The 24158-nt window shown below is 41.1% G+C and overlaps 2 protein-coding genes across 9 annotated transcripts in view; one reads left to right on the top strand and one right to left on the bottom strand.

The window, feature by feature from the left end:
- Positions 1 to 15: 15 nt before the first annotated feature.
- On the bottom strand, positions 16 to 8624 carry Apex2 (apurinic/apyrimidinic endodeoxyribonuclease 2). 2 transcript variants are annotated; one of them, XM_008838765.3, is made up of 6 exons: positions 8387 to 8624; positions 7228 to 7311; positions 6192 to 6372; positions 5523 to 5669; positions 4741 to 4810; positions 16 to 1172 (listed from the first exon to the last, which is right to left on the bottom strand). In XM_008838765.3, the coding sequence occupies exons 1-6, from the start codon at positions 8538 to 8540 to the stop codon at positions 270 to 272; spliced, it is 1539 nt and encodes a 512-aa protein (XP_008836987.1). In that variant the 5' UTR covers positions 8541 to 8624; the 3' UTR covers positions 16 to 269. The 2 variants fall into 2 exon arrangements, with proteins under 2 accessions (XP_008836987.1, XP_008836988.1); XM_008838766.3 differs by having other exon boundaries at positions 8394 to 8619.
- A 2094-nt stretch (positions 8625 to 10718) lies between these two features.
- The window catches only part of Pfkfb1 (6-phosphofructo-2-kinase/fructose-2,6-biphosphatase 1), a 61823-nt gene continuing 48383 nt past the window's right edge, over positions 10719 to 24158 (top strand). For 3 of the 7 annotated variants that reach the window (XM_008838760.3, XM_029566261.1, XM_008838759.3), the window contains exon 1: positions 15604 to 15994. In XM_008838760.3, coding sequence (XP_008836982.1) covers positions 15898 to 15994 — 97 coding nt within the window. In that variant the 5' untranslated portion in view covers positions 15604 to 15897. Of the gene's footprint in view, positions 10868 to 15601; positions 15995 to 24158 lie in introns of those variants that run through there. The other 4 variants (XM_029566262.1, XM_029566257.1, XM_008838762.3 and 1 more) reach the window with 3 other exon arrangements.

Below are 24158 nucleotides of genomic sequence, written 5' to 3'. Positions count from 1 at the left end.
GTCTAGTGAATGTGGTACACTGAAACAAAGACACAGACTTTATTTATGTAAAAATACATGGGAAACTGGTTCTTGTATGTACAAAGAGAAAGAAAGCGAGGTGAGAGAAGAGGGAGGAAAGCCTTAGGGGAAGAAGGGAAAGAAAGGCAGGAACAGGGAGAAGAGGAAGAAAGAAGGAGGGAAGCCTAGGAGAAGGCAGCTTAGGAGGAGGGACTGGCATCAGACTGTGTCGGGGTGACCATGCTAGGTATCCCTAGGCCTCAGCCATTTCAGCTAGGCCTACTCCAGAGGAAGAAGCTACAGCGGGCGGAGAGGTCACTGGGAGGACCTCGTGGCCTAGCACATATGTAGAAGCGGCGGCCCAGGTTGGGTCCTGGTTTCTTTACAGTACGCATTACACATGGCTCCCTGTGGCCTCTGCAAAGGGGCATGGGTGAGGGTCCACTCAGCATAGACTTCCAGAACAAGGTCTGTACCTCCTTCTTATCTTTGGTCTCGAAAACCTTGGCCTGCTCTTCCACTATCGTGGCCATCGTATCCTCTTCTGCAGTCTTTGGGGTTATGAAAGTGCCCACCGGAGGCAGGCTAGGTAGTTCCACAACAGGAGAAGTTTGGGGAAGGCTAAAAGAAGACTGGAAGTAGCTCATGAGGTTTTTCTGACTTCTGGAGCCAGCTTGACTTTTCCGAGGCCTGGCTGAACTCACGGGGCCTTTCTTTTGCTGTTTCTGTACCTGAGTTCGGTTGTTGGGCTGCAGGGCTGGCTGCCCCAGCACAGGTTCTTGTTTACAAGGAACTAAGAAGCGAAGAATCTTGAGCTGGGTACCTGCAAACTCAGGGAGGAAGCGTGTGCACAGGGCTGGGCACTGTTTTGCTGGCATACAGGACACATTCAAGATGGCTCCCACAGGGCAGTGGTCAGAGCCCATCACTTCAGGGAGCAAGAAGGAGGCCTGGAAGGTGTCTATGACCAGAGTCCTATCCCCCAGTATATAGTCAAGCCGGGAGCCGTAGTTGAGATGGCGTGCACCACTAACCACCGACCAGCAGGTAAAAGACTTCTCCTGTTTTGGCTGGAAATAGCGGTAGCTATCGATGAAGGATCCAGCCTGGCACCAAAGGTTACTGAGCAAGCCATCCATCCACTTACGGCCTGGGTCCTCTTCAAAGCACTCCTAGGGAGGGGAGAAGAAGTGAAGAGAAAGGCAAAACTAGATGCTTAGAACAGGAAAAGAATTAGACTAACTGCTTCATTTTACAAATAAGAAAATTTGGTTGTCCCAAAGAAGACTCCTGCTCATGGTTACACAGCCTAGGCTTGGCAGAGTGAGTCTTCAATTTCTAATGTTACTCATTTAAAAGCTCATGTTTGTCTTTCTCTCTATACCACATTGTGATTACCTTGCCATAAATGCCAAATGTAAAAGTCTGTTGTTTGCTTAATTGAAGTAATTCCCAGAACTGCTTTACAAAAGAATGTAAAACAAAGCCAGGCGTGGTAGTATATAACAGTAGTTCCAGCACTAAAGATGCTGAAGTAGCAGGACTGCCATGAATTTGAAGCCAGTGAACAAATAAGAATGGAAAACAAGGGAAATGGCTTCCTGTGCAAAGTAGTAGGTGGGAATGAGGCGTTAGAAAGAATGCTGTCTTTCCTCTAACACCCCCCTCAACTGGCTTATCTCCTCACTGACCATCCTTCCCTCCTCTAGGAGCTTAGGGGCTACAGGCATCCATGCCTGAATGGGTCCTTTGTCTTTGATCCCAGATCTATTTATCCAATATAACCACTCACCCAACCATTGATTCAGTGCAACAATGCATTCACAGATTACTTGTTTTGTGACAGGTGTGATGCTAGAAGCAAAGCAGACCTAGTCTTGGTAACAAGGGAAGCTTCCTTTGGCAAAATGACATGGAGACAGACAAAATGTGAAGGCCAGTGGGAGCAAAGTCAGCACAGGGGGCTCCAAACTGCAAAAACAGCCTCTGTGACATGACCCGCTTGTAGAGGATGGACCCAGCACACCTAAAAGATCTGAGGGGAAGCCAGACTGGGGATTCCAATAGGATAAGACTGTCATAGTTCATGCCAACAAGAGGTGTTGAACATTTGGACTAGGGTGGTGCCAAAGAAGACATCAAAATGAAATCATGAGATAATTTGGAGATGGAACAAATAATACCCACTTACAGAGTATGGGACTGGGAGGGAGTAAAGTAGGACAAGAAGAGCACAATTCCCAAGCTTCTATGAACAACCAAGAGGATGATGGGACTATTTAGAGACAAGAAAACTAGAGCTGCTCTGCTAGGAAGTAGACATGTTCTGCTATTTCGAAAAGACCATATTTGTTATCCAATCTGCTATGATTAGTTCTTTTTTTGGAAGGAATAATGAGAGATGAATTGAAGATATCTAGCATAGCTCTGAACTAAATGGAGAAGGCAAAATGGTATATAACACTATCGCAGGAAGCTGAAAGAACGAGTAAGTGAATTATAAGATAGGGAGGGAATAGAGGTTTGTACTTTACAGTGCTTACCTCCTTTGCACACCACCACCACTTCACTATCCTGGTTCTGCTCATCTTCCCAAGAGTCATATGTATCTTTATGTGGTTCTCTTGCACACTAATGAAGGAACCTTCCCATGCCCCTTTTCTGAACCAAGTCCAGAGCTGAGTTGGACCATGCCAACATTGATCATGCCTTAGAACTTATGATATATCTTGTTTAATCCATTGCTCCTGGCTTATAGCTCTCCTCAAGCAATAGAAACTAGAAATTTTCTTCCCCAAAACAGATCATATAAACTAAGCTCTCCCTGCCTCTAGAGATTCTCGGACTGAGCCTTGCCTGATCTTGGGTCATAAGATCATTCAGAGGGTGCCTGCCTGAACCAGTGGGAAAGGAAATGCTGAAGAATCTACACAGGCTATGCTGCTTTTCTCCACCCCAACTTGTTTTTAAATTTATTTTTATTTTGTATGTCATGCCTATATGTGTGTAAGTGCACCCATGTCATGTAGTTCCTGTTAAGGACAGAAGAGGGCGCCAGATCACCTGGATTGGAATTATGGATGGTTGTTAGCCATTGCTCTTAACCACTGAATAAAAGACCAAACATTAACACTTTTAGAATAGTATTTCAATGGGACTATATAAAATTTAAAAAGTATCTACATAGCAAAGGAAATAATAGAGTGAAGAGATAATACACACAGAAAATATTTTCAAATTACTCTACCGACGTGGATTAATATCCAGAGCATAAAAAGAACTCAAACAATTGAACATCAAAAATAGGTATGATTCAAAAGTGGGCAAGTGAGGGCTGAGTGTGGGAGACAGAGGCAGGTAGATCTCTGTGAGTTCCAAGCCAGCCTGGTCTACATAGAGAGTTCCAGGCCAGTCAGAGCTACACAGTAAGACCCTGCCCTCCCAAAACTGAACAAGTCATCTGAATAAACATTTCTCAAAAGGAGACATATAAATGGCCAACATATATGAAAAAAGTGTTCAACATAATTGTCAGGGAAATTACATAATGAGAAAACCATAGTAAGATATCATCTTCATCTCACTTTTGTTAGAATGGGTATTATCAAAGACAAATGCTGACGAGGGTAACAGAAAAGGGAACTCTCATATACTGCTGATGGAAATGTAAATTAGTGCCATCATTTTAGAAAATGGTATGGAATTTCCTCAAGTTCAAAATAAAACTACTAATCGATCCAGCAATCCCTTTAGGGATCCATCCAAACAAAATGAGTTTGACAAAGAAGCATCTGCACTCCCATGTTCACTGTAGTATTATTGACAATAGTCAAGGCACACAAGCAACCTACATATACATTGATGAACAAATAAAAAATAATACACATGGGGTTGGAGATGGCTCAGTGGTTAAGAGCACTGGCTGCTCTTGCAGAGGACCTGAGTTCGATTCCCAGCACCCACATGTCAGCTACAAACCGTCCTTAACTTCAGTTCAGGGGACTCCAAAGACCTCTTCTGACTGCCGCGGCATTGCACGACATGGGTGCACTCACATACATGCAGGCAATACACTCATACACATAAAATAAAAATAATACATAAAATATTTTAAAAAATAATACACATAAAAGACACTCTACCACTTAGTTATAAAGAAGAATAGCTTTGTCATTTGCAGAAAAATGAATGAAACTGGAAGACATGTTAAATGAAAACAAGTCAAACCCAGAAATACAAATACCATGTGATCTCACTCATATATGGATGCTTAGAAAGTTGATCTCATGTAGTATAGTAGAATAGTAGTTACAAGAGGCTGGGAAGGGTAGGAAGAGAGGGATAGAGAAGGGCTGGTTAATGGGTATAAAGTATAGTTTGATAGGAGGATAAAGATCTAGTGTTCCATAGCAGAGTAGGATGACTATAGTAACAATTACATATTTCAAAACAGGTAGTAGAAAGAATTTTGAGTGTTTCCCCACAGAGAAACAAATGTTTGAGGTGACAGATATGAAATTTTAACCCATTTGATCATTATACGTTGCATACACATTAAAATATTACACAGTACACCATAAATATCTACAATTACTACATGTCACTTCGGAACAAAAAAGCATATTTCAAACTAAGCCCCGATTTTCCAGAAAGGAAGCTGCCTCTTGTGCAAAACTCCTAGCATTGGTTGTTTGGGTAAACAGAACAAGAGTGGGGTCTGGGACCTAGAAGAAGCCTTACCAGACTACTTGCATCACAGTGGTCAATGGGACGGTGGGCTGTATTCAGGTCTCCCAGAATTATCACGTGGCTGAAAAAAACACAATGTGAGATTGTCAACTAGACTTTCAAGAAAGGGGAATAGCCCTGGCCCATATATTTTTCCAAGGCCAAAGGGCTCAGAAAGGCTGCCTCTCACTCAGAGGCTTTCTTACCAGCTGTTCAGTAGCAGTGTGCCTCTACCATTCTCCCATCTTGCCACAATCTGGATGCTTCTCACACATGACCAACCAAATTCTGAGCTCCAAAGGTAACACTTCTGTTTGACATGAATGCTTCAATGATCTCCACCTAATGCTATTTAGTTCATCCTTCACAGCTGAACTCAGGCACCACTTCTTGGAGGAGTATCCTCTAACCCTTCCTGCCCATCCTTGGAACAAGCCTTTCATTTGCTCCCACGCCCTTTACTACCCTCACCTCATTTCATTCTCAAAACTCTTCTATGTGGTAGGAATTCACACACTCACTGAGAAAAGAGAACATAAATAGTGCTGGCCTTAAAGCTCACAATAAGAACCAGGATAAGTGCTCAGAGTACAAAGACTATGCTCATGTCACTTTACCTTGTCCTAACAGCTCTTAAGACAGCAAAGCCTATTCAGTTGGGCATAGCAGTGTCTGCAACAAGACTGTGAAGGAACCCAAAGGCAAAGATTCTATGTCTCTTCATGCAGCATGACATACAGCTGACACCCAGATAAGTTCAATGAACTCTGGATGGATGCTTAGACCTACAGTACCTGCCAGCCTCCAGGAGGGCTTCTGCTCGAATTTGCAGCAGGCGATAGAAACGCATCTTAAAGGTCAGCCGCTCAGGCTTCCCAGGATCCGCATGGGGGCAGTACACATTGATTAGGGTCAAGGTCTTCTCCTTCCCTTCCTGTGTGCTAGGGAGAAAAGAGCCCCCCAAAAGGGGTCAGTTTCAAGTTTTCCCTTCCATATCCATGCCATGAGGCTTCTACTTAATGGTTAAGAGGAGTTAAGGAAACATAAGCAAGCAGGCATGCACTGGACTTGGAGAATGAACACAGGTGAGGCAAGTGGGGGGCATGAAGGGTGACACACAGGTAAACTGGGTGGCCATGTTGTCATTCATGAAGAGAAGACACCCAGAAAGAGAACAATTTGGGGCAATGAGATCTGGGCTGGCTAAGTTGTTTGTGAGGCGCCTGTGGTAATTACAGAGCTGTATTGCCTTGGCCTACACTATAGAGATGGAAACTCAAGGCTCAGAGGGGAACATGATTTGCCAGGATCACACAGTGAGCAGCACAGCCAGGACTAGAGTTAAGGAAGGCAAATTTGGGAATTTTTTTATAGTGAACGCATGCTTATAAGGCTATCCTTATATTCTCTACACTAAGACTAGAACCAGCAATGCTCCATGGCAAAAGGAGATAGGCTATTACCAGATCCTGTGCTGTGTAAGGAGAGCCCGGCCCTCACTATCCAGAGTCCGGAGTTCCTCTTGGGTGAACTCATCCATGTTTCCATAGCAACCAACATCCCCATTCTGGGTGGCAAATAGGCCACTTAGGCCTTCTTCAGCAGCTATTGGGGTAGCACTGTCTGTACAGAAGGTGGCCACACCTGGGGATAGAGAGGATATTCTGAATTGGATTAGCAGCCAACAGCCTACTGAATAGCCTGTTGTACTCCAATTGTAGCCAGACAAGGGACAGCTTGATTTACATTTGTTAAATGCAGCTTTTTTATGTAATAAGAATTTTCCCAATTCAAGGGCCATCTGTAGTCTGAGGCAACTAACCCATACCCTGAAGCCTCAGTTCCTTCATGCAAAAAAGTCACAGAACAGCTGGGTGTGGTGGCACTAGCCTTTAATCCCAGCACTCAGGAGGCAGAGGCTGGTGGATCTCTGTGAGTTCAAGGGCAGCCTGGTCTACATAGTGAGTTCCAGGCCAGCTGGGGCTACAGGGAAACCCTGTCTCAAAGGGCCAAAAAAAAAAAGTCACAGAACAACAAAAGCTAATGTACTTTACATGGATACATGGTAAATGTTAATACATTAGCTATTATCATGTGTTAATATAAATATATCTAATCTTTGTAACTGCCTAGAAAGTAAGAATTATCCTCATTTTCTAGCTGAGAAACCTGAGACACGAAGGTAAAGTAACATTCTAGAAGGTACATAGCTAGGAAGTGAGTCATGACATGAGCCCTGGCAGTCCAGCTCCTGGGCTCACACAACTAACCATGACACTACTGCACTTTTGAGGATAATTTTATACCTAAATACTAGATCACATACAACCCAATCTTATGGGGCTTGAGCTTTGTAGACTAAAAGTCCAAACATATTTCCTTCTCATTAGATATTAGAACTCTTTTCCTCTACTTGCCCCCTTCACCAACACTAACTTAAATACCCAGAAGACCCCATTTACCAGAATAGCCACTAATACCCCAGAAGACCCCATTTACCAGAATAGCCACTACGGCTGCGGCTGAAGCTGAAATAGGAGTTATAACCTTCAACAATAGCCAGGGGCTCTGTCAGTACATCTCCTGGAAAAAAAATGTCAGAGGTAAAACTAGAACCAAGGACACACACAAGCCTGGAATTACAGTTGTTGGTTAATTGCTAGCATACATCAGAGCCATAGATGGGAGAAAAAAAGAAGAATATGATTAGAGGAAGCTAGAAAGATGGAAAAGTCACAAAGGGAAATGATTACAAAATTAGAGGGGAAGTGAGGACAGCTGGGGAGAGCTAAGTCTTGTGGTCTAGGTGATAGGAGAACTGATTCCCGGGAGGAGGGAGGATGCTGGCTGGCAGTAGGGACTGGAGATATGAGAGAGGACTTGGAACTCTGAGGCGAAGGTAGAAGGCAGAAGAGGGAATCGGGATATGAACTGGCTCCAATGGGAGAAGAAATCAGGAGGTCTAAGTTTAGGATAGCAGATGAAACAGGAATCAGGGGGCTCTGAGCTATGGACAAAAGGTGGCAGAGAAAAGAGGAATTGTCATGGGATGAGCTGAGGGCAAAGAGAATGGGAATTAAAAGACTGAGGTTGGGGGGCTGGAGAGATGGCTCAGCGGTTAAAAACACTGGTTGTTCTTGCAGAAGACCCAGGTTCGAATCCCAGCACCCACATGGCAGCCAACAACTGTCCATGACTCCAGTTCCAGGGGATCCAGATCCAACAGCCTCCGAGGGCATTGCATGACACAGGTGCACTTACCTACATGCAGGCAATACACGCATACACATAAAATAAAAATAAATACATTTTTAAAAAAGACTGAGGTTGGGGCAGGGATGGAGAACTGAGGGGTTTGACTTAGGGGTGGAAGATAGTATGCGAAGGAAGAAAATTCGAGACACCAAGTTCAGGTGGTAGAATGGGTGGGAATCTGTTCATGAGGGTTACAAGGGGGAGGCAATTAAAGATCTGCGGACAGAAGAAGGAATAGGAATTAAGGGGATGTAGCTAGGGTGGAGAGTGCTTAAGAGGGAAGGGATCGTGACTTTGAGGTAGGATTCTAAGTACAGAAAAATGGAAAAGTGAAATAAAACGGAGCAGGCGGCAAAAATTAGCGGGAGACGGAAACGCGGTAGATATCCTGGAGCATGCTCACTGGTTACTTTGGTTTCCTGGAGACAGACAATATCGGCATCTAGCTGGTCCAAAATGCGTCGCAAGGCAGTAGAACACTTGCTGGGTTCCTGGCATCCCACCCCTTGCAGGGGACTCCGGATCCCATTGATGTTCCAGCTTACCACGCGCAGCATTTTGGCACACGGTGTTTCCTAAAGGACGCCTAGGCGCCGGCAAGTTGATTGTAACCCGGAAGTTATCTAAGCCCCGCCTTCCTCGCGAGTTTGCGCAGGCGTTCTTCTCTGTTCCTCTAAAGGGTGCAGGCACGCAGGGCGGGACTTCGAACTCAGTTTCATTGTTGGGAGGCGGAACTAAGCCGGAGGCTGAAGGGGCGGAGCAGATCCTAAGGAAGAAGAGCAGCTGGGCGTGGTCGTGCTCTCTGGGAACCGCTGTACTGGAGAGGCTGAGGCAGCGTTCACTACGAATTCAAAGGCAAGACCCTGTCCGAAAACCGGGGAAGAGAGTGAATGGCGAGAAGTGGTGAACAAACTGGCCTGGACTCCTGACTGCTTTTCTCCTCCACCCGAAAGTACCCTGGACACATCTGGTTACTCAAAAACGGGATTTCGGGTGCTGCGGTTAAGAAAACTGGGTGCTCTTGCAGAGGACCCAAATTCAATTCCCAGCACCCACACGGTGGATCCAGGGGGATCCAACACCCTCTTCTGACTTCTGCGGGCATTGAAGTACTCGGGTCTACTTACACACATGCAGGAAATACTCATACACATAAAATAAAAATAACAAATTAAATAAACGGGATTTCATCACCTTCCAAGGGGTGGGCTTCTGGGGAATTGGGCTCAGCTGAAGCCCCACCCCCAGTGCGACAGACTGACCTTTTAAGAGTACTGCGCAGATGTCCCTGGGGTCCCATCCTGCGAGGGTGAAAGGAACTTCCCAGTTGGAGGAGGCACTAGTTGGACTGAGCCACAAGGCTGGAGAGATGGCTCAACCAGCAGTTAAGAGCATTTGCTTCCAAAGGACTTGGATTTGGTTCCCAGCACCCACATGGTGGCTCGCAATCACTTGCATGTATGTGTTGCACATAAATACACTCAGGCAGACACATTCACATAAATATTTTTTTAAAAGAACCAAGCCACTAGGATACAACTTAGGACGATGGCCTCTCGTTTTATTGGAGCTGGAGGCAGGAGACTGCCTCAAAGTCTCCCTGTAGCCATATTTGTCTTGAGTCTCATAGCATCCAGAAAGATGTGACAGGATATATACTTAATTTGGCTCTATTTTTCAGATGAGTAAAATCAAGACCCGGAAAATTTAAGTTTCAGAACAGTGTTGTCTCCTGACACAGCTACAATTTCCTGTATTATATTGGCTCATTTTATTCTTACGATAAACCAGGAAGGGACATGGAAGTTAAGTAGAAGTTGAGTAAATTCATTTCAGTCTCACAGAAGTGGTAGAGCCAGGATTCAAACCTTTCTTAATCAGTTAGAGGATTGCTTTCCTGAGTAAGATTTCCTGACCACAGACCTCTGCATTTAAATCTTTTCCCATGGGCATCACAGCACTTATTACAATACACAGCTACCACTGATTTCTATTTCTGTTGCCAGCAGCCTGATTGCAGTGATCATCTCTAATTAATCTTGTTCCATTTCCTAATACCGGACACAACATAGAATAGATATATAGAAGATGAAAGAATAAATGGCAATAATAACAACAGGTTTATGACATCTTTGAGAGCACAGAAACAGAAATAACAGACACAGCTAAATTTCTATGGAAAAGTATAACTTTACATCCTAAGGCTTCTCACTGAGAATTGTAGCATAATTATTTCCCCCCCTGGAATTTCATAACCTTAGAATCATTATCCTCAGTGACTGCAGAAAGAATCACAGTGGCCTGGGGCCCCACCCCCAGTGGACTGAAAGGTTACTTACTAGTTGTTGCCTTCAGAAAACAGCCCTGTAATTTTTTAAAATGTGCCTTGGGCTTTTTCATGCTTTGGGAGTTACTGGCTAAGGAATGAGTCCCAGGAGTGGGTTAACTAGGACAAAGGGAGGGAACATTTTTCTTCATGTTACCAGATTGCTTTCCAGCATGGGATTGTGCCCATTTGCACTGAAGATAGATCTGAAACTCAGTCCCAAAGAAATCCAGATCTTGCTTGTCTCAATAGCTGGTTTTAATTTCCCCATTCTGCAGTGGCTTAATATTAGTCTTGACCTTTGGGGCAAGGTGAACACATGGTTGGACTGAAAAGGCTCCGGATGGCTCAGGAACTTCGTTGGCAGTTATAACAGCTGATTCTTCACCACGGTACACACACCCCTTAACAAGGGTGCTTCCTCAGCCTTCCCAGGAACCAACAGATATCTCCATGTTTCTTCTTTAATGCCACCCACTAGACCTGCTTTGGGGATCTGTAAATGTACGAGAGCCATCGGATAATCAGCAATGGAAGAGAAAGCTTCTAAGAGAACAGGTAAGTGGGAAAAAAGGAAAAGTAAGCAGGAGTTTCACAAATCAAAATCCTTTCTTCAGGCTCTCTGGAAACTTTTTTTTTTATTTGCATAGGAGTTTGGTTGAGGTGTGTATTAAAGGGTATAGGAGAGTTGGGAAAAGATGATATGTATCTAATCTATCTGTTGGTATTTTAAAATCCATTTGGATTTGACTTTGTAGAACACCGGCAATTCCTTGGTATCTTTGGAACTGCGTTTTTTTGAGACAGGGTCTAACTATGTCCATGCTGGTCTGAAATTTGCTATGTAGCCAAGACTGGCCTTGAATATGCAATCATCCCACTTTAGCTTCCAGCTATGTAGTACAGTTTTGAATTAAATGTACAATAAAGATTACATCTCTGACTTCCTCTCTAGTGTATAAAGTAGGGTTGATACTTTAAAAAAGACTTTTAGTTTCTCTGGATGTGGGTAGATACCATAGTAAAGTATAAACATTAAAGTCCCTAGCCTGTTTCCCACAGAGGTCTGACCTGAAGATCAAGAGGGATGGGAGGGCAGAATTCAAAGGTCTTTGGATACATTTAGAACTTTAATGCTATGTCTGAAATGAGTGGTCCTGCTTTTTATGTGGCATCCATAGGAAGTACTCCCACAACTCTCCAAGTGCTCTCCTCCTTGAGTGACTATGGCCAATGGAGAACCACTCCTGGAACTAGAATGCACTAAGTTTTGGGGCCCAGATAGGAGCCTGAAAATAGTGGAATAATGGACCAGGACAGTGGCTGAGAAGGAAGAGAGCCTAGGCTACTGTCACAAAAGTCCTAATATGTACTCATACATGAACCTAGCCTATAAACATGTGATCAACCATCCTTCAGCCGTCTAGCCCACAACATATGCATTCACACCCACACATTCCAAGACTTACCCATAAGGAGATACTATTTATGATTTTATTGCCTAACAGCACTGTCTTGTTTTAAATTGGATTCCGCTCCACACTCCTTACTTGAAGGTAGAAACCAGGCTCTATGTGACTCCAAAAGTTCTACTGTATACTTTTCTTCCATAGAAATAGTCCCACTTTAAATAAAATGTATGCTTTCGCTCTTAAGTCTTAAGTATGAATGTGATGCTGAGTGAATCCTCTCTCTGTAACCAATTCATTGGACCTTCTCAGAGGGATTTTCATTCTTTTGTTTTTCTGTTCTGTCCTGATGTTGAGAAACTTTAGATGCCACGTTTTACTTCAGATTAAGTCAACTCCCCATTCACTTCCTTGACAGCTGTTATAACACCTACCTTCTTTAACTGGGATTTCTAATCCCCATGTTTATGTCATCTGCAGCAGAGAAATGTAGACTGCAAATGGTCACTGGAGATGGACAGTCAACAGATAACAGGGATCCAGGTCACATCCTCAAGGAGCCCACAGTCTAGTTGAGTAGCAGACCACGGAACAACTTGCTTATATGGAGGCACATGGGCAATGTGAGAAACAAAGACAAAACTTCTCTAAAGAGTGACTTCTTAGAGAGGTAAACACTGAAACAGGCCTTGAAGAATGAGTCAGATTTCAGTGAATAGGAGGTAATCCTGGCTGAGCAAAAGGCCAAAGAAAGGAAAATATGTGCTATGTTTTGGAGAAAAGTGAGTCAATCAGTGTAGTTTAAACATGGGGGTTTAAGGAGATAGAAGACTAAATATATAGGTTGCAGCTTGATTTAGAAGAGGCTCGAATGCTCATCTGAGGCATTTCTATAAGGCTTATTATGTTTCTGGGCTCAGAATTGGTAACAGTGGTTAAATTTCATAGTTTCATTAGATTTCAATAAGGGTTTCAATCTGGATCCCAGGTTTTACCCTTTTAGACCTTGTCAAAAGCCTACTAGCCAACTAGCTCAGATTTCTTGCTACTAAAATTATCTTCCTGTCTCTTGGCAATGTCATAAAGTCAGAACTATAAACATAAAAGACATGTTCATGCCACTGGTTAGATTACCTTGGGCAAGCCATTTCCCTTCCCCAAACCCTAGTTTCCCTAAGTGTTTAGTGAGGATGTTTGTAAGGAACAAATAAGATAAGTGAAATGTTGCTTTGTGGGCATCTGAAAATACACAGAGTCACAGTAAGATCATTAAGACAGACTTATACCAGTCAGGCACTAGTTAGCATTAAGATATAAGTATGTCTTCTTCCAAAGTCTATTTCTGAGACTCTAGAAATTCTGTGCTAGTCTTAAATATCACATTAACTTTTTATTTTCAATTGACACAGTTGTTCATATTTATAAGGTACTGTGTGCTATTTCAGTACATGTGCATAATATGCAATGATTAATTAGTGTATCTATCACCTCAAACATTTATCATTTCTTTGTGTTGAGAACTTTCAAAATCCTCTCTACTAGCTACTTTCAAGTACATAATTATTTTCAACCGTATTTATCCTAGTTCGCTTTAGAACAGAAGTTATTCCTCCTACCCATCTGTATACTGTACTTGTTCACCATTCTCTCTTTAACCCCCTTCCCCTTCTTCCCCTATTCTACTCTCAACTTCTTACCAACTTTTAAAGCTTCTGGAAATAAGTGTGAACATGCTTTATTTGACTTTCTATGCCAAACTTAGTTCACCTAACATGGAAAAGACCACATTCTTAAATCAAGCTAGCTTGATCAATTAAACAAAGCCCTGGACTGGGAGAAATTATGTTCCCCAGTATTCTCCTGACTTGGTCACCGATTTATTGTGTGAACCCTCTCTGGGTCTGTTTCTTTTTAATTAAAAAATTATTACAATGAGTTAATATAAGGACATTTGTATGCAAGTATATAATGTACTTTGAATATATGCCCCTTTTTAGCACTTTCAAAAAATGACCTATAGAGGACACCCCAGCTTTAACTCGTCTTTACATAAAAACAGAAAACTAAGGCTGAGAGCTGGCTCTAGTGTTTAAGAGCACTGGCTGCTCTTGCAGAGGACCAAGTTCAGTTCCTAGCACCCACATGGCAGCTAAGAACCATCTGTAACTCCAGTTCCAGGGGATCAGATGTCCTCTTCTGGCCTCTACAGGCATTCCACATATAGGTGCACTTAGATACATGCAGGCAAAACACTCATACACATAAAATAATAAATAAATAAATAAATATTTTAAAACCAGCTAACTAGAAATGAGTTTGTCTTTCTAATTGATTCTCAGGAACTCTTTACAACATAAATGTCAAGCCTTTGTCATAATATTATACATTTCTATGACTGATAGAAGTTGCAAATTACTTGAAAAAATGTCTAATCATTTATTCACAAAGGGAGTATTAAATAATAAATAGTGTTAAATAATACATATATTCAGCATTCCCCAGGTTGCTTTCCATGTAATAATAGTACATTGAATCTTCGTTAACCCTAAGAGAACAGGCACTTCTGTCGTTCCCATATTCCAAATGAAAAAAAAAAAAAACAACCAAAAAACGAAGGCAACAGAAGTTCAATCTTCTGCCCAGTGTCTCATATCCACCAATGGGCAGGGAATGGGATTCCACCTCATGCAATGTGACTTCAGAATCCATTGTCCTTAACTGCTGTGATCCATTGCCTTGATAGACTCATTTAGATTTGGGTGAGTTTTTATACTGAAAGTCTTATGTGCTATATACACAGCAACTGAAGTGACTCTAACCCTTGTATAGAATAAAGTTCTAAGAAGATATTTTAGGGAGTTTCTTAAAAGGCCAAGTAGAGCTGGGAGCATTTGAAGGCAGGGATTGGAGATTTCCTTTCCCAAGAGATTGCACTTGTGTAGTCCAGTTTAGTGGAAGAAAGTTAAGCTTCCTAGTAGCAAATCACTGGAGGTCCATTAGGGGAGGGAAGATTGCAAAAGAATGAAGTAAGAGCACACTTGGATATCTTCCAGGCAAGCTGTGCAGTTACATGAGTTCTACAGATAAAAGTTCCAAAATAACCAGAGGGAGGGTGGCAAAAAGAGTGAAAGGGAGACATTTGGATGTGATGGCTCTCACCTGTGGATTTGTGCTATTTAGATAGAGGCCATGGCTTTTTGTTCTTTACACTCTCCCTGATGCAGCTTCCACCCTCCTAAGCCTCCATTCCAACATCGTGACATGAAGAACTTCAGCCATGTTTTGGATCAGATTATGATGCCTGTATTGTTAGAGCATCTCATAGCACTGGCAGCCATTGGTGCTTACTTATTTCTCTGCCCAGCAATGGCTGCACTCACTCCTCTTCCCAAGGTGTCAGGTTTATCCTGATTTACTTAACCTTGGCTGGATAGAGTATAGAGATGATCAGATAATGCCAATCTCTCCAAGAGTGCCTCGAGCAGCACATTTTAAGAGGGAGAGGTCCTACGGAGGGAAAAGGTGCAGAATCCAAGAGAAAACAGTGCTGCAATGCCATTTTGGGTAGTGGTGAGCAGTGAGGCAGTGAATATCTACTTCCAGTTTGGACTTTTAATTGCTAGCTCAAACATTGCATTTTGAATTAGGAACTTTGTGTTTGTCTCTGTTTCTGGGCTGGAGCTTGACATTCTACTTGGCCTGCTTTTTTATTTCAAAACTGAGACCTACCTCCCACACCTTTGCTGTACCACCCCACACTGGATGTGAACACATGATCTTTGGTCTTTGATTTGCATGCTCTACTAGCCCTGTCTTCATTGGCAGGAAGTGACTGGTCAGACCTGGGCTGTCTTGCTGGCTGCCTTCCTTACTGGGCTCCAACTTATCGTCTATGTACACAGCCCTTGGAGTTCGGAGGCCTCTGCTGACTTCTGCCCGGTCTTTGGCTCTCAGTACCCAAGTTCCCATTGGTATATACAGGAGCAGAGGCTGACTAGGGTTTGAAGAAAAAGAGGGAGCAGGAGACAATCTGTGAGAGGCTCAGAAGCTGAGTGCAACCCCTGTCCTGGTCCTGTCCACCAGCTGCTGTGGCTACAACAGCAGAAAGGGCAGCTAGGAAGATAGGAAGTGAGGCCCAGTACTTTGTGTGCGGTAGAGTCATTAGCTACAACACCCAAGATGTCTCAAGAGATGGGAGAGCTCACTCAAACCAGGTTACAGAAGATCTGGATTCCTCACAGCAGCAGTAGCAGCATGCTGCAACGGCGAAGGGGCTGTAAGTGGGGTTTACTTCCATGGGTGGTGGGGGTAGGTGAATCTCGCAGATCGAAGGGTGCCTCCCCCACCCACTCCCACCTTAACTTAGAAGTTGAAATAGATGGGCAGTTGAATGAAACAGCTCTAGGATAACAAGACACTAATATCAGAAAAGGTAAGGAAAGCAAGAAGGAAAGGCAGGTAGAGAAGAAAACAACGAATGATTAGGTACTGACCATCTAAAGCACAGGGATCTCCGACTAAGAGCTTTTCCTCTTGAATTGAGAGTTGTTTGGAATGCTTCTTTTTGAGAATGTGAGTGTTCTAATATAAGACTGTTCGGTGCTAACCTAGAATGTTTTCTCTATCTTCTTTTATGAAAGGTCTGGGAATGTGTTTTGTCTAATTTATGTCTGGGTGAAATAAGGTGATAGCTCCTGGCATCATCTCTCAGAGGACAGGTGCTGGGTACACAACACCACCAATGTCACTGGTCAGCATTGCTCCTTTCCTTTCACAAGCCTTTTCTAAGAAGTCTGTACCTACATGGGCTGGAAAAAGCTATGTATCAGTCTCCCGTATTGCCTTCTTGGCATGAGCATTTGTAGACGTTCTTACTGTTCTGAGAATTTGAGAGAAAAGGCTGTCTCTGGACAATATGCTAGTGTACTTACTTTGGAAATTTAAAGAGGATGGTCAAAACTTATAACTTAAAACCATGAAGTATACTGTCAAAACTTATAACTTAAAAAAAACATGAAGTATACCATTTCCCACAGATAACAGAGGATAATTTTGGATCAAGGTGTTTACAACCAAAAAATTACAGTTTGAGGGGCCAGAGAGTGGATGGAGATAAGACAGCTGTGGACTATGGGATCCAGCCATCTCAAAAACCATATGACCAAGCTGTAACACTCCAAATGCTAGAGAATGTCTAGGCTTAAAGCTATACTGGGAACAGCATTTTATCATAGAGGTTCCAGGAAGATGTAGGATCTTAAATTTACTATGTAGGCTAGAGGATATGCATGGAAGAAGAAGAATGGAAGACAAAATCTAGCATCCTGTTCTCCATCTTCTCTTCATCAGCAATCCTAGTCACTCATCTGGAGATGCAGGAGTCTGGATGAGACAGAACATTCCACCCTTACCCATGCAACCACTCTTGATTCTGTTGGATATAACTGACAATGAATTCATTGTGTATGCATGGGTCGCCCAGATTAAAACCCCCTACATTCCGGAAAAATCTGCCTTTTGAATCGGAGAGACAAGATTCATTAATCCCCTTATATTCATATAGAAGGTACACAGTAGAGCTGAGCATGGAGGCAAATACCAGCACTAAGGAAGCAGAGACAGGAGAACTGCTTCAAGATTGAAGTTAGCCTCAGCTGCACAGCAAGTTCCCAAACAGCCAAGGGTACAAGGTGAGACTGTCTCAAAAACAAGCAAAACAGTGCAAGAACAACCCCCCCAAAACAGAATAAATATGGACTCACTTTAATTCTAAACCCCACTTTCTTTGACTGTAAATGATACCTACCAGACAGATGTAAGACTGCTTAGGTTTCACTCCCACCTCCTGCCTTTGTGACCTTAGACAAGCCTCTTAACTTCTCTGCGTTGTTTCTTTACCTGTAAGTGATGTTGCTAACAGTGTTGCTACAAACATTAGATGAATTAAAGTGGGTAAAGTGCTTGGAGGAATGCCTACCACACAGTGTTCACTCAGTAAACGTTATTACTTAAACAAGAAGATGGTCCTATTCACCGCCATATCCCCAGTATCAAGCCCTCAGCCTGGCCCGTGACAGATGATCAGTAAATGATCACTCTGTGCTACTTTCACTCTTACCTCTCACAACTGCCAGCTATGGGGCTCTGTGTACACAAGACATTCTTTAGTGATCAGCTGAATATTGTCAGACCACAAATGTTAAGAAAAATACATGTGAATAATGATCACCAAGTTCTGCCTTCAGCAATGCCTGCCTCATCTTCCTGGCTAGATAGGCAGGCTGTTGACTCTAGAAAGGTGTGAATTACTTTTTGCTTGTAGCATCTTCTCCAAAAGATAGAATCAACAATTTTGTTTTGAGGATTAAAGTTATGACCATGTGTGAAATATAGCTACATATATTCTTAGCCAACATTACGTTTATGTGAGCCATCCACATTATTGTTGCACATATTTGTAGATTGTTTATTTTTCCTTGCTGTGTATGATTACATTTTGTGAGTATTTCATGTTTTATTGATCTTACTATTGATGACAATTTAGGTAATTTTTAGTTTTTAGCTGTGAACAATAGCATAATTGACATTCATCTACATTTATCCTGGTAGAGCAAGTTTTCCTATTTTGTCCTTCTTATAGAGTGTTGCCTTAACTATTCTTGGCCAAGTCCTGTTTCCCATGAATTTTGGAATCATCTTTTTAAGGTACACACACACACACACACACGGACAAAATTTTAGGAATTTTATTGGAACTATACTCAATCTAGAAATCAATTTGAATAGACTTAAAATCTTTGTGATATCTAATCTTCCTTGAACATGGTATATCCATTCATGACTTTAGACCTTTTCGTGTTATTCGGAATGACATTTTATAATTTAATCTACAAAGGGTTTGCACTTCATTTTAAGTTTTCTTGATTTTTTATTGCTACTGTAGGCAGTACCTTTATAGAAAATTACATTTTATAGTAGTTTGATGCTAATGTATTTAAATATAATTGGTTTTGTATACTGAATTTATAGCTGGAAAAATTGCTAAACTTTATTAGTTTTAGCAATTTTTATGTAAAATGAAAACTTTCATTTTTACCCTGAAATTTTATCTTTGTTTTTTCAAATATTTTACATTAATATACTGCTAAGATCTCCCACCTTCAGCACACACACACACACACACACACACACACACACACACGCACACACAAACCCACAGGCTCGCGTGCAATTAGGTAAAATGTTAAAAAAATGCATTCTTAGATTGATTTGGATTTTAAAGGGAGTGCAGTTACCACTGAGTAAATTTAAGGTAGTTTTTTGGGGCAGATAACATTGAACAAGGTAAGGAAGTTCCAGTTTTTTCTTAGTTTGATATTATAATTTTAAAAAGAAGTTGGTATTGAAATATATAAAGCTTATTTTCTGTGTCCACTGAAACAGCACGATTCTTTTTTATTTTAACATTTTTGTGGTGTTTGGCATTGTTTTTTCTTGTAGTTAGCTAATCTCGCAGCTCTGGGATTAAAAAAAATACTTCTAGATTTAGTTCACTAAAATGTTGCTGAGAGCATTAGCATTTTGTTCAGGAGAGACTAATTTTCATGTTGTCCTTTTCTGGTTTTGGTGTCAAGGTTATACTAACACCATGCAATGAGGTGAGAACTATTTTCTTTCATTCCATCTCTGACAAAGTTTGTCCAAAGAACTATCTGTTCCTCAAATATTTGGCAGAACTTCCAGATAGAACAGTGTGCTCCTAATGTCTCTTAAACTGTTAACTGTTAACTGCTACAATTTTTGAAAGTTATGGAATTATGTGTAAGTCAGACTTGTTATAATTTTCTGGGACTTTCTCATAAGTTTTCAAATCTATTTGTATAGTTTGTATCCGTATATATCTGTTTATATCTTCTTTTGTTGTTATTTACTTGTACCTTCTTTTTTCTCTTGACAAATCTTGTGAGTTTATTAATTTTATGGTTCTAAAAGAATCAGCTTTGTTTTTTTGTTCCTGCTGTATCTTTATTTTTGTTTAATTATCTTTCTGATCATTATTAATATCTGGCTTTTTCGGATATTTTTTAACTTCTAGAGTTAGACGCTCATGTCATTCATTTTCAAGCTTTCTTCTTTTCTGATACAAGTATCTGATCTATAATTGGCCTACTAAACAGGATTAATATTCTACATATACATAAATGTATTACCATGCAAAATTTAAATATTTCCAGACCGTTTGATAAATAGACACTGCCATTTCTATCACTTACCTAGTTGCCCTGGTCACTCAGTTTCTATTCTAAGACTGCTAGAGCCTACTGATTATCATATAGCAGCAGAGGTTAATTAATGCCTGGAACAGCCGGAGGCTGCTTATATTCAGTGCCAGCCCTTGGGGCAGCTTCTGTTTGGATAGGTCAGTGTCTTTGCCATGTCCACTTTGTTTCTATTCTGACCAGAAAACAAATGTTGTATGATTCCAGGTCTATGTGATCTTTTGAGATTTGCTTCCTGGAGTGCTATACAGTCAGTTTGGGTGAATGTTCCATGTACACTTGAAAAGAATGTATATTTTACATTCGTGCTGTATTTACCTCAATTAAATATTGCTTGTTAATCTGACTGAAATGTTCCAATATTCTGCTGGAGTTTTGGTTGCATATTATTGTGGAAAATGTGTTAAAGTCTCCTGGTAATTTTGTCAATGTTCTAAGCTTGTAGATAACCACAAATAGATTTAAAATTGTTTTACTTTTGATACTATCAAACAATTGGTTACTGTGGCATACTGCCCTACAGTCAGATTTTCCTCTGATATGAATATACTCAATATGAATCTACTCAATTTATTTTGTTTAATGTTTGCCTGGTATTTTTCTTTTTAAAATAGTTTTTGATAGAGATACAGTTCACACAGCATAAAAAGCACCATCTTGAATTATATAAGACAGTGTTTTGAATGTCTTTTGTGCAACCATTATCACTAATTTCCAGGTCATTTTAAATACATGTATTTAAAAACTGGAGGACCTTGGAGGAGATAGTTAAGGCAAAGATGATCAAAATACATTGCATACATGTATGAAATTATCAAAGAATAAAAAATTTTAATGGCCTCATAATTGCACATATTTATGGGAGACAGTGTGCTGTTTCAAAACATGTATACAATATGTAATGATCAGATTAAGGTAAATAGCCTATTTAAGACCTCTTTGGGTTGGGAACATTTAAAATCCTCTCTACTAGTTATTTTGAAATCCATTATGAAACTTTAAACCCTTTAGAGTAACTCCCTATTCCACCCTTCCCTCAGTCCAGGTAACCATTAACCTATTCTCTGATTACTTTATTGGAGACATTCCATATAAATGGAATCATATGTTTTGTGCCCTTTTGTATTTGGCTTGCTTTGTGGGGCGTAGTGTTTTCAAGGTTAATCTATGTTGTAACATGCTTAGCCTTTTATAGCTAAATAGTATTTCATTGTATGGGCATACCACATTCTATTTGTATCTTCATAAATTGATGGACACTTGGGCTGTTTCCACTTTTGACTACTATGTAAAATGCTGTTATGCATATTCATGTACCAGGTTTTAAACGGACATATGCTTTTATTTAACAAAGGAGTAGAATTCCTGGATCATACAATAACTCCATCCATAAAGTTCTGCATAAACAGTCCACCAGACTCTATTTACAAGGGGCTTGATGAATGATTTGAGAGTGCCTGATCTGCTTCTGCATGGTGTAGGGGCTTGGAACTCAACAGACAGCCTGAGCGCCTGATTTGGCCTCCGCCTGCGGTAGGAACTGAGAACTCAGCAGCCAGCCTGAAAATGTCAAATCTGGCCTCCAACTGGTGTAGGGGCTGAGAAGTCAACAGAAAGCCTGACAGTGCCAGATCTGGCTTCCTGCTGGTGTAGAGGCTGAGACCTCAGCAGACTGCCTGAGAGCATGTGGATCCAGCTTCCATGTGGTGGTGAGTTTCTCCAAAGCTTTCCCAAATCGCGCCATACCCAACCCCCAAGTGGGATTACATGGGGCCCATCCCACAGCCCCAGGAATAGACCTACCCTACTGTAGGGCAGAAACCTTAACACAGCCCAAGAGTGCCTGATCTAGCCTCTGCCTGGAGTCGGGGCTGAGAACTCAGCAGACAGCATGAGAATGCAAAAATCAGGCCTCCCCTTAGTGAACCTCCCAAATTGTTCTCTGAGTACCTGATAGTAGGGGTCCAAACGTTCGAAAGAAACCTGAGTGTACCTGACTGGAGCCTGACTTGGGCCTCTGTGGGAGCTCCTGTGTAGTTGATCTGAAGCCATAACTTCTCTCCAAAATAAAATTTGAGAGAACCTGAAACCTAGACTAATAAGCGTTATATACCCAATGAGAAAACAACCAAGGCACACCAATAATACAAACAGAGGCAGACTTCAACTCAACAAAGAAGGCTTGGGTTTCATACCAGAATCACAAACAGCAAAAGAAATCCACATACCAAAATTAATGGAAAAATAATAACAGAAACCAAAATAGCGTGTTCCCACCAGACTCCACTAGTCCTGTAGAATATTTCTACAAGGAGAATTCCCTAGAGATAACCCAGGACACAGAATTCAAAAGAACAATCATAAAAACGATCAAGGAATTCAACAAATTTAAAGAACACACAAACAAGCAACTCAAAGAACTAAAAGAAGATAGGGATAAACTTCTGACTGAATTCACAAAAGATATAAAAACACTGAAGAAAACTCAGGCTGAAATGAAGAAGGAAGTGCAAAAGTCAATAAGCCAATTTGAAACAACAGGAGAAAACCTCACCGCTAGAATGAATGAAATGGAAAACAGAGTATCAACACTGGAGGATAAAGTTGAAGCAAAAATTATGAAAAATTTAAAAAACACAGGAATGGAATATACAGGAGTTATAGGACAACATAAAAAGACCAAATCCACATATCATAGGCATAGAGGAAGGAGAAGAATTTCAGGTTAATGGTATTGACCAGATCTTAAACAGAATTGTAGAAGAGAACTTCCCAAAGTTAAGGGAAGACTTCCCCCATACAAATACATAGAACACCAAATAGTCAGGACCAGAAAAGAAACTCCCCATAGCATATCATAGTAAAAACACTAAATGTACAGAACAAAGAGAGAATACTGAAAGCTGTGAAAAAAAAGCAACAACTCACATATAAAGGAAAACCCATCAGAATTACAGCTGACTTATCAATACAAACTATGAAAGCCAGAAGAGGCTGGGCCAAGGTATTTCCAGCTCTAAATGACCATAGATGGCAATCCAGAATACTTTACCCAGCAAAAAATGTCTATTATAGTTCAAAGGGAAAGAAAGATATTCCACAACCTGAATAGGCTGAAAGAATACATGTCCACAAAACCTGCCCTTCAAAGAATACTTGAAGCAATACAAAGAACAGAGAAAGGAACAACTATACCCCAAGGGCAACAGAAAGAAACTAAATGAAGGTAAAATTGTAGAAACACAAAATTAGAAAAAGAATGCAAACAGTAATCAAAATGATGGCAAACAATGCATATCTTTCCATTATAACTTTAAATATCAATGGAATGAACTCCCTAGTCAAAAGACACAGGCTAGTTGAATGCATTAAGAAACAAAATCCATCTTTTTGTTGTCTGCAAGAAATCCATCTCACCTTCAAGAACAGACACTACCCTAAGGTGAAAGGATGGAAAAGAATATTCCAAAGCAAATGGCACTAAGATGCAAGCAGGGGTTGTAATTCTAATATCTGACAAAATAGACTTCAAACTAAAACTAATCAGAACTAACTTCACTCTGATCAAAGGAACAATTAACCAAGAAGCTATTACAATCCTGAACATATATGCACCAAACTCTGGTGCACCCAAATTCATAAAAACAACAGTACAGGACTTTAAGACACAGATTAGCCCCAATTCAGTAATAGTAGGGGACTTCACTACCCCACTGTCTTCATTAGACAGGTCAACCAGACAAAGAATAAACAGAGAAAGACGTCTGAATTAAATGATACCATACATCAAATGGACCTAACAGACATCTTCTGAATATTCCACCCAAGCACCAAGGAACACACTTTCTATTCAGTACTCCATGGAACTTTCTCAAAAATTGACTACATACTGGGGCACAAAACAAACCTTAACAAATACAAAAAAATTGGGGGCTGGGGAGAGATGGCTCAGTGGTTAAGAACACTGGTTGTTCTTGCAAAAGAGACCCGGATTCGAATCCCAGCACCCACATGGAAGCTAACAACTGTCCGTAACTCCAGTCCCAGGGGATCAACAGCCTCTTCTGACCTCCGTGGGCATTGCACGACACTGGTACACTTACCTACATACAGGCAATACATGCATATACATAAAATAAAAATAATAAATAAAAATTTTTT

Source organism: Nannospalax galili, unplaced genomic scaffold (genome assembly GCF_000622305.1).
Source record: "Nannospalax galili isolate Female #2095 unplaced genomic scaffold, S.galili_v1.0 scaffold1759, whole genome shotgun sequence".
NCBI lineage: Eukaryota > Metazoa > Chordata > Mammalia > Rodentia > Spalacidae > Nannospalax > Nannospalax galili.
This window is presented reverse-complemented; position numbering and strand designations above follow the sequence as displayed.